The sequence below is a fragment of the Bombina bombina genome, chromosome 5 (assembly GCF_027579735.1).
Source record: "Bombina bombina isolate aBomBom1 chromosome 5, aBomBom1.pri, whole genome shotgun sequence".
Lineage (NCBI taxonomy): Eukaryota > Metazoa > Chordata > Amphibia > Anura > Bombinatoridae > Bombina > Bombina bombina.
In genome coordinates, this window is record NC_069503.1 from 332,143,392 (window position 1) to 332,154,233 (window position 10,842).

General features: G+C 37.7%; 1 protein-coding gene across 3 annotated transcripts in view; it reads left to right on the forward strand.

Annotated features, from left to right (window-relative positions):
• Positions 1-10,842, forward strand: part of HDAC9 (histone deacetylase 9) — a 2,434,493-nt gene that overhangs the window by 96,483 nt on the left and 2,327,168 nt on the right. For all 3 annotated transcript variants that reach the window (XM_053714127.1, XM_053714129.1, XM_053714128.1), the window contains exon 2: positions 8,897-9,026. In XM_053714127.1, coding sequence (XP_053570102.1) covers positions 8,990-9,026 — 37 coding nt within the window. In that variant the 5' untranslated portion in view covers positions 8,897-8,989. The remainder of the gene's footprint in view (positions 1-8,896; positions 9,027-10,842) is intronic.

Here is a 10,842-nt window from a genome sequence, read left to right on the forward strand (position 1 = left end):
GTATCTTGGATACTTGTTTGGGCAGAATCCAGCTCCTGTCTAATTTCTGCGGTTCATATCCCAGGTATAGACAATAGGGAAGCAGATTACCTCAGTCGTCAGACTTTACATCCATGGGAGTGGTCTCTCCGTCCAGAGGTGTTTTCTCAAATTATTCAGATGTGGGGTCTTCCAGAAATAGATGTGATGGCATCTCATCTAAACAAGAAACTTCCCAGGTACCTGTCCAGGTCCAGGGATCCTCAGGCGGAAGCAGTGGATTCGTTGATACTTCCTTGGTGTTATCATCCTGCTTATATTTTCCCACCTCTAGTTCTTCTTCCAAGAGTGATCTCCAAAATCATCATGGAGATGCTGGTGGCTCCAGCATGGCCTCATAGGTTTTGGTATGCAGATCTTGTCCGTATGTCCAGTTGTCAACCATGGCCACTTCCATTAAGGCCAGACCTTCTATCTTATGGTCTGTTTTTCCATCAGGATCTCAAATCATTAAATTTGAAGGTATGGAAATTGAATGCTTAGTGCTTAGTCATAGAGGTTTTTTTGACTCTGTGATTAATACTATGTTACAAGCTTGTAAATCTGTTTCTAGAAAAATTTATTATCGAGTTTGGAAGACTTACATTTCATGGTGTTCTTCTCATACATTTTCTTGGCATTCTTTTAGAATTCCTAGAATTTTACAGTTTCTTCAGGATGGTTTGGATAAAGGTTTGTCTGCAAGTTCCTTGAAAGGACAAATCTCGGCTCTTTCTGTTTTATTCCACAGAAAAATTGCTAAGCTTCCTGATATTCACTGTTTTGTAAAGGCTTTGGTTCGTATCAAGCCTGTCATTAAATCAATCTCTCCTCCTTGGAGTCTTAATTTGGTTCTGAAGGCTTTACAGGCTCCTCTATTTGAGTCTATGCATTCTTTGGACATTAAACTACTTTCTTGGAAAGTGTTGTTCCTTTTGGCCATCTCTTCTGCTAGAAGAGTTTCTGAATTATCTGCTCTCTCTTGTGAATCTCCTTTTCTGATTTTTCATCAGGATAAGGCAGTTTTGCGGACTTCTAAATTCTTACCTAAGGTTGTGAATTCTAAGAACATTAATAGAGAAATTGTTGTCCCATTCTTATGTCCTAATCCTAAAAATTCTTTGGAGAGATCTTTACATTCTTTGGATGTGATGAGAGCTCTAAAATATTATGTTGAAGCTACTAAAGTTTTCAGGAAGACTTCCAGTCTATTTGTTAGCTTTTCTGGTTCCAGCAAAAGGGTCAGAAGGCTTCTGCTGTTTCCTTGGCTTCATGGTTAAAGCTTTTGATTCATCAAGCTTATTTGGAGTCGGGTCAAGCCCCGCCTCAGAGAATTACAGCTCATTCTACTAGATCAGTCTCCACTTCCTGGGCTTTTAAGATTGAAGCTTCAGTTGATCAGATTTGCAAAGCTGCAACTTGGTCTTCTTTGCATACATTTACTAAATTCTATCATTTTGAAGTATTTGCTTCTTCGGAAGCAGTTTTTTGGTAGAAATGTTCTTCAGGCAGCTGTTTCAGTTTGATTCTTCTGCTTCTGATTTAAGTTTTTCTTTTCAATTATGAGACTAAACTTATGTTTTGGGTTGTGGATTAATTTTTTTTCAGTGGAAAATGGCTGTTTTTATTTTTATCCCTCCCTCTCTAGTGACTCTTGCGTGGAGTTCCACTTCTTGGGTATTGCTATCCCATACGTCACTAGCTCATGGACTCTTGCCAATTACATGAAAGAAAACATAATTTATGTAAGAACTTACCTTATAAATTAATTTCTTTCATATTGGCAAGAGTCCATGAGGCCCACCCTTTTTATGGTGTTATGATTTTTTTTGTATAAAGCACAATTATTTCCAAATTCCTTTGTTGATGCTTTTTACTCCTTTCTTATCACCCCACTACTTGACTATTTGTTAAACTGAATTGTGGGTGTGGTGGAGGGGTGTATTTATAGGCATTTTGAGGTTTGGGAAACTGCCCCTCCTGGTAGGATTGTATATCCCATACGTGACTAGCTCATGGCTCTTTCCAATATGAAAGAAATGTAAATTCTTACATAAATTATGTTTTCTTGATTGGTGTTTTCTTCTGAAACTACTTTAGGAGGAAATTATATTTAGTACAAAATATAGCCTTCTCCTTGTGAATAATTAGAAATGGAGATCACAAGAGGTTAACAACTCAGTAAATCTTCTTGCTAAAGAGATTGCTAATAGAGTACTTTCCAAGGTAAAAGTAGATATCAAAGGAATGCATTGGAGCAAAGAAAGAACCTAGTCATGCAGATAAAAGTAGATTCAGATTCCAGGCTGGAGAAATAAGAATCACAATTGACCTAATTCTAATGAACACCTGGACAAAAGTCTGATATTCAGGAAATTCCTATGAAAAAGAATAGATAAAGCAGAAATTTTATCTTTTAGAAATTAGCAGACAAACCCTTGTCAAGGCCATCCTGAAAAATTGAATGAGTCTAGGAATCCTAAGGGAATACCCAGAAATCCTAATGGAAGAACAGTATTAAAAAATGCTCTCCAAATGCAGTAATAAATTATTTCTGTTACAGGCTTTCTGACCTGCATCAAAGATTCAATAACTGAATCCGAGAAACTCTATGTCTCAAAACTAGGTGTTCAAGCTCCATGCCATTAAATGTAGAGATTAGAGATCCTGGTAAAAAGAGAACCTTAAGACAACAAGTCTTGTCTCAGAGGAAGAAGCCATGGAGAGCAAGAAATATCTGCACTATATCCGCATACCAAGTACTGTAGAGTCAGGCTGGAGCAATTTATTATTGCTGATGTTGACTCCAGTTTGGTTCAAATATGATTTTGGGAAACAGGTATTCTAGATGAAGGTCCCATGGACACACCAAATCATATATTAGGAGAGCCTTTGGATCTTTTGATCTTGCATAATAGCTTGGAAGTGTGTGATTTTACTGAGAGGTCATCAGATCTATGTCCTGTAAGCCCAGTTTCATCTCTGACTGATCAAAAATGTCCTAATGGAGAGACCATTGAATGGAACGATACATCACTGAGATGATCCATTTCCAAGTTGTTCATACCAGGTATGGGAATTGCCAATAGGGAGTAAAGAGTCCTCTCTGCCTAAGACAGACTTTATACACATCCTGCATGGCCAGTGGACTGGGGATATCCCCCTTAATAAATAATGTAGGACACCGCCGATGTTTGTCGAACTGGAAAATGATAAACTTTTCCCCTTTCAATGGGGGAAAGGGCTGAGAGCCTGAAGATCGCTAGAAGTTCCAGAATTTTGATTCATAACCTTTCTTGACTGGAGACCCAACTTTTATCACTCTTCTAGAAACCCAGACCACCACCCCCAGACAAAGAGACTGGCCTGCATTGGCACAATAGGCAAAGACTGATAAAGGAAGGATGCCTGAAGGGTCAAAGACAGACTTTGTGCCCTCAAGAACAAAAAATGACTGACAGAAAATCCAAAGCAATCCGTATGCCTAATGTAAATAATTATTTGACCACTGAGGAAGCAAGCCATTAAAGGGGTCTCAAGAGAAAATGGGGCAAATAAACTGTGTCTGAAGCAGCTACCATAAGTCCCACTGCTACCATGCACTGAGCTACCGACTGAAGGTAGTGCAAGGTAGGAAGAGAAACACCCTCTGAATCCTCCATTGCAAAGTTCCGTCAGGAAACTAGATGCATAAGGATAGAGTTTAATAGGACTCCTGTAAATGCTATGCTTATAGCAGAATATAATGAGCCTTTGGAGGTACATCAATACTCAAATTATGGTCTTGAATGAAGATGACAAAAACTGGAGAGTATGAGCGATAGCTATTAGCAGGAAATAAGCTTGCACTAGTATGACATTCAGATAAGGAGCAACTGAAATGTCCTGAATCTGAGCACTGGCAAGACTTCATCCAACAAAGTTTTGCAGATATATAAACCTCAGGAACATATAGGGATGTGCAGCTAAGATCCTAGAGGTCTATACTAGTCATAAATTGACCTTTTGAATGAAGGGTAAAATACAGTGAGGAATGTTCCCATATACCCGTGGAATTTCTGACCAACATGTTTAGGGATGTTAATCCGGAACAAGACTGTAAATCCCTTTGGACAATAAACCAATTGGGGTAAAATTGAAGTTACACAGGAACTGGGCTTAATTTAGTTTCCTATCCTTCAAATCCTTACATAAATGCTTCTGCCTCAGAAGGATCTTTGGCGATATGAGATAGGCCCGCTGGTCATAAGGATGAGTCCTCCTTTTGACCAGCGGCCTATCTCATGTTGCCAAGCCAGAGGGCTTCAAAGACAATAAAACTCTCAATCTCTTAAAGGACAAAGAGAATCAGACTATTTTTCTTGATGGATCCAAAATATATAAACTTATACAAAGCTTATTGAATCCGTACATGATATAAGTAGTAGCAGTGGTATGCATGTGCCTACTTAAGCATTTGCACATATTTATGTTGCCTTATGGACTAAAGGAGCTGCACATATAGATCAGGAGGTACACATTGGATACTTGTAAATCCATGTCCAGATAAGCAGAGACTGTGTATATCTTTAGAAAGTAAATACACAATGTAAATAATCCATAAAAATATTCATGATTAATGTCTGTATGATAAAAAGATGTGCATACATATAAATTACTCATACAATAGGTAAAAAGAGATACTAATAGATCTTATCTCTAAAGAATCTACACTTTAAATTAAAACATTCATGATCAATGTTCAATATCTGCATGATAGAACCTATGTGCATAGATATAAATGACACATAGCATAGATACAAAAGAGATACCAATAGATCGTATATCTAAAGGATCTCAATAGATCTTATCTCTAAAGGATTTCCACTGGTGTATTAAAATATGTCTAAATCCTGCAGAACTGTACTAAGAAATAAACCTGCAGAGCAGAATGCATGAAAGGTAAATCCCTAGAAGGTATATACTATATAATTAAGTACTCTAATAGTCTCCGGAATCTGTTGGCGCTCTACAAATAACCGATAATAATAATAGGATATATAATGCCTTACTTATCTGATAGTCAGGAGTTCTATCAATGTAAAAAATATTATTTGTGCTGCTGAACATGCAATGCACATAGACAGCTCTTAGCAATTTGTATATCCTAATGTACAGTGTACAGAACCTACATGATGTACATTACTGCAAAAAATATTCCAAAGAGCATGAAATGTACAACAGTATATAAAATGCAGACTGAAATGAAAAACTATCACTATTACATCCCCTTGCAATGGTGGGAGTACAATGCTTAATTGACTTATAAATAAGTATTAATAGCGCAGATAGTTATAATAAATGGTAATAGCACCATATGCCATTATGTGCAGTACAGTATAAAATTGCACATATTATAGTAAATTGTATACACTGTAAATCACATGAAATGTGCTGTGGCGTACAGCTGTCTAAAGGTCCTTGAAAAAAACACCTACTTAAAGGCAGGCCAGCACTCATGGTTAACATTTCATCCACCCAGGGTGCTTCCATAGTATTTTGTATTGTCTGACAAAGGGGGTAACACCCCGAAACGTTACATTAAAGGTAACTTTGGAAATCCTGGCGAGTGCATCCCCATTCTTTACTATATATATATATATATATATATATATATATATATATATATAGTTAGAGGGATATCAGAAAACTGATTTCTCATTAGCGATATCAGAGGACAAGAGGCATTTTGTTACTGATTTTACTTATAATAAAGTATGCAAAAACACTCTATATAAGTATTAGTACAGACAATACCTGGTAGAGAGCCCTCTACACTATTTTTACACTTCCCTGATAGTGTTCCCAACGATGATAGAACCTTTATAAACCTGATAGGGAGAAAAAATTGTGTCATGAGAGGAGCCAGTTAAGTACCCTGGCTATGCTGTACCTTTGTCAGTGTACCTACATATAGCCTCTGGGCTGTATGTGTGCTGTGTAAAGTAACTTACCTTATGCAGCATCCCTTTACTGGCTTACCAGGCATGTCAATTCAACTGCAGCAGTATCCAGCAGAGAGCTCATACAGTGCAAGTATTGAGTACTACAGAGGATTGCAAAAGCAAATACCTGAGTCCCTCAGGGGGAGGCTAGGGACAAATCCCTGTGATGCCTGGAGGTAGTTATGGCTGAAGTCCCATTAGGGAAATGCTGTGCACATAAGAGGATATTCCTGTGTCCTTGTATCATTCAGCTGCTGTCAAGTTTCTCTAATATTTTCTTTATAAATGATGCTCCCTAGGGACTCTGGGTCTCACATAGGTCTGAGCTCCCAATTTGTAGTCCATAAGCAAGTATCTGGAACAACCTCCATTCTCAACCATCTCCTACAAGGCAAAGAACAAAACTAGAGAGAGGTGGGACGGATTTTAAGCTGTAATATGGTTTCTTAACCTCCTCCTCGTTGCAGGAAGTACACTCACCGGCCATTTAATTAGGTACACCTGTTCAATTGCTTGGTAGCACAAATTGCTAATCAGCCAATCACATGGCAGCCACTCAATGCATTTAGGCTTCTAGACGTGGTGAAGATGACTTGCTGAAGTTCAAACCGAGCGTCAGAAAGGCGAAGAAAGAGGATTTAAAGGGACAGTACACTGTAAAATAGTTTTTCCATTAATGTATTTTCAGTGACTTGTTCTTCTAGCTGCAGAGTATAAAATATTTGAGAAATTGCATTTTCGGGTTTATTTGTGTATATGAAGTAGCTGTTTTTGTGCTTTGAAACCACAGCCTATTACAATGGGTTAAGTTTCAGGTAATATCAGATCTCATTTTGTTATCACTTTTATGTACACACACTTGCTTCCTTATCTTATATTTGTCTAGAAAACCAAAGCTCAATACATAGAGAGAACAATGGAAAATTATAATTTTATTACTTAACTATCATGCCCCCCACTGAGGGTGTAATCTCTTCTGCTGGCTGTGTTTACTTAGGCTTGTCAATAGCGTATACGCCAGTATCAAAACTTTCAGTATAGGTTGGGAAACCACAAGCTAAATCAGCTATTTCAAATGCTGAAATAGGAGTAAAGGAGCTACTTGCAACCAATTTAATACACTCTAGCAGGTAAAAAGGATCATTGGGAATAATTTAAAGGGGAGAAAGTTTTTGGGTGAACTGTCCCTTTAAGTGATTTTGAACGTGGCATGGTTGTTGGTGCCAGACGGGCTGGTCTGAGTATTTCAGAAACTGCTGATATACTGGGATTTTCACGAACAACCATCTCTAGGGTTTACAGAAAATGGTCTGAAAAAGAGAGAGTATCCAGTGAGCATAAGTTGTGTGGATGAAAATGCCTTGTTGATGTCAAGAGGTCAGAGGAGAATGGGCAGACTGGTTTGAGATGATAGAAACACAACAGTAACTCAAATAACCACTCCTTACAACCAAGGTAAGCAGAATACCATCTCTGAACGCACCTCATGTCGAACCTTGAAGCAGATGGGCTACTGCAGCAGAAGACCACACCGGGTGCCACTATTGTCAGCTAAGAACAGGAAACTGAGGCTACATTTTGCACAGGCTCACCAAAATTGGACAGCAGAAGATTGGAAAAGCGTTGCCTGGTCTGATGAGTCTCGATTTCAGCTGCAACATTCAGATGGTAAGGTCAGAATTTGGTGTAAACAACATGAAAGCATGGATCCATCATGCTTTGTATCAACGGTTCAGGCTGGTGGTGGTGTAATGGTGTGGGGGATATTTTCTTGGCACACTTTGGGCCCCTTAGTACCAATTGAGCATAGTTTAAATGCCACAGCCTACCTGAGTATTGTTGATGACCATGTCCATCCCTTTATGACTACAGTGTACCCATTTTCTGATGGCTACTTCCAGCAGGATAATGCACCATGTCACAAAGCTCAAATCATATAAAACTGGTTTCTTGAAAATGACAATGGGGCATATTTATCAAGGTCTGCCCAGAGCAGGCGGACAGGTTATGGAGCAGCGGTCTTTGTGACCGCTGATTCATAACTGCTGTTTCTGGCGAGTCTGAAGACTCGCCAGAAACAGGGGCCATCAAGCTCCATACGGAGCTTGTTAAATAGAGCCCAATGAGTTTACTGTACTCCATTGGCCTCAATAGTCACCATATCTCCATCCAATAGAGCACCTTTGGGATGTGGTGGAACAGGAGATGGATGTGCAGCTGACAAATCTGCAGCAACTGCGTGATGCTATCATGTCAATATGGACCAAAATGTCAGAGGAATGTTTCCAACACCTTGTTGAATCTATGCCACAAAGAATTAAGGCAGTTCTGAAGGCAAAAGGGGATCCAACCCGGTACTTGCAAGGTGTACCTAATAAAGTGGCCAGTGAGTGTATAATCCCATATGTTATGGAGGACCATGAAGAATGTTTATCATAGCAAATAATTTTTGCTTACAAACAAAATCTGAACAACCCCCTCAACCAATGTCAAGCCAACAAAAGAAAAAAATATTTTCCTGACAAATGATTGATATGTCTGTGCACGTCTATTATTTAAACATCGATCTCAGTTTGCAGCGATGTCATTGAATGATATATGCTATTTAACTATTTAAACCAAACTACCTTCTTCCTCATTAGTAAAGCACAAAATGTAAAAATAGATATAACGTTAGCTAAATATTGTTATATGTATAGCAGTGGGTCAGAAATAGCACAGGACATTGAATAAAAAAAAAAAAGTTTCTTTGATCTAAAATGTCTCACAATGTACATACCTGTGTGTGTTTTTATCTATACAGAAAGGCAATTGAAGAAAGACATTGTTATATGCCTTTTTAGCAGTATATCTGTTAAAATCTTTAACTTAAAACTTTTTGTCCTAATTTTTAGGTTTGCGTTTTGAATCACCGATCATTTGCAACTGCATAGTCCTTTATACCAGCACAAAACCTGGGATTTGATCTCCTTCAAAGCTTTGACAGCATGTCTTCTCCAACAATGAGCTCAACTGCGCAGCCAGGTCAGCTGTTTGATATATCATGTCTTACAAATGGTGTATTACCTGTTCATGTTCATTCTGAAAAAGGAAGCATATTCTAGTTTTGTGTTAGCAAAAGCTTGTGTCCAATGGGGTTTAAATATCCAGTCCTCAATACTAACTATCCCAGACTTAAAGGGATAGTACTATAAAATGCTTAAAGGGACATTGTGGTTAAAATGTAAATGCATATAAATTACATCTTTTAAAAAGAAACATATGCAATATACATTTGTTGTCAAAAAATGTTTTTAGTGTTAACATTTTTCTCTGCATGTGCATGTGAAGCATAGCTAGATATTTTCAGTGCACCAGCATTTTATATTTTCTAGCTGCTCAGGTCACCAGTGGGGCTTATATAATGTCAGAAATTAACAAATTGAGTCATTACCAGATGGCACAAGCACTTTAGGCTCTCTGAGCAAGTGCTGAGTTTAAAATGCTGGTGCATGGAGCATATTTAAGTACACTTTTGAAACCGCTATAGCTTTTATTAGAAGCATTTTTGTTAATACCTGTATATTACAAAAAGGATTCTAGTCAAAACTGAAATGTATCCATGTGTACTGGGCTGGAATGTCCCTTTAATTATGCATAGTAAAACAACTTGTGCCCCCTTTTCCTGTAATTTAAGGGATATAAAACCCAAACCTTTAATTTGTGATTCAGACAAAGCATACAATTAGAAAAAAAAAAGTTTCCAATTTCTATTATCAAATTTGCTTTGTTCCCATTGTATTCTTTGTTGAAGAGATACCTAGGTAGTTGTCTTGAGCACTACATGGCAGAAAATAGTGATGCCATCTAGTGCTCTTGCAAATTGATAATATTTTTGCAAACTGTTGCGATATAGTGCTGCAAACACATGCACACTCCTGAGCTTCTGTCCCTGCTTTTCAACTAAATATACCAAGAGAACAAAGACAATTTTATAATAGAAGTTGATTAGAAAGTTTTTTTTTTTTTTTTAATCACATGCTCTAACTGAATCATGAAAGAAAAAAATGGGTTTCATTTCTCTTTTAAAGTGAAGGTAAACTTTGATGAATAAAAGCCCGGTTTTAAAAAATACTATTCAAAACAGGGGCACTTTCGATCATCAAAGTTTAAAAAGCAGCCGTTTTGTTTAAAAACTTACCTTTGTTCTTTTCACAGCCAGAGCAGCTTCCCCCACCCGGAGAGCCTCTCTTCACACATCCGCAATGACTAATCCGGCTTCCTCCAATCACGGCTTTCCCCCAGGGGAGTCATTGCCTGAGGCCATGACGTGATTGGAGGAGGCCGGATTAGTCATTGCTGACGTGTGAAGAGAGGATCTCCGGGTGGGGGAAGCAGCTCTAGCTGTGCAAAGAAGAGAGAGAGGTAAGTTTTTAAACAAAACGGCTGCTTTTTAAACTTTGATGAATGAAAGTGACCCTGTTTTTAATAGTATTTTTAAAAACCGGGCTTTCATTCATCAAAGTTTACCTTCACTTTAAGTCTGAGGATTGCCTAACCTTGCCAGATGTTATTGTGTGATGTTTAAATCCTAAAGTAAAACAATAGTCTTTTCATTTATCATACAAAATGTTATAAGGAGCTAACCATGTATTATTAAATTAGGCACATTTACACTGTAAATATAGCTACAGTATATATGTTGTGATTGTTTCTTACAATTGTTTGCCTTTTAAATGTATTTAGACTGGTAAATAAGTGTTTATTTCACATTGTTAGAAACATAGAAAACATTTAACTAAGCATTTAAAACAGCAATTTTAGTTGCCTAGAATAAACAAGCCTTTAATTAAGAGTTTTT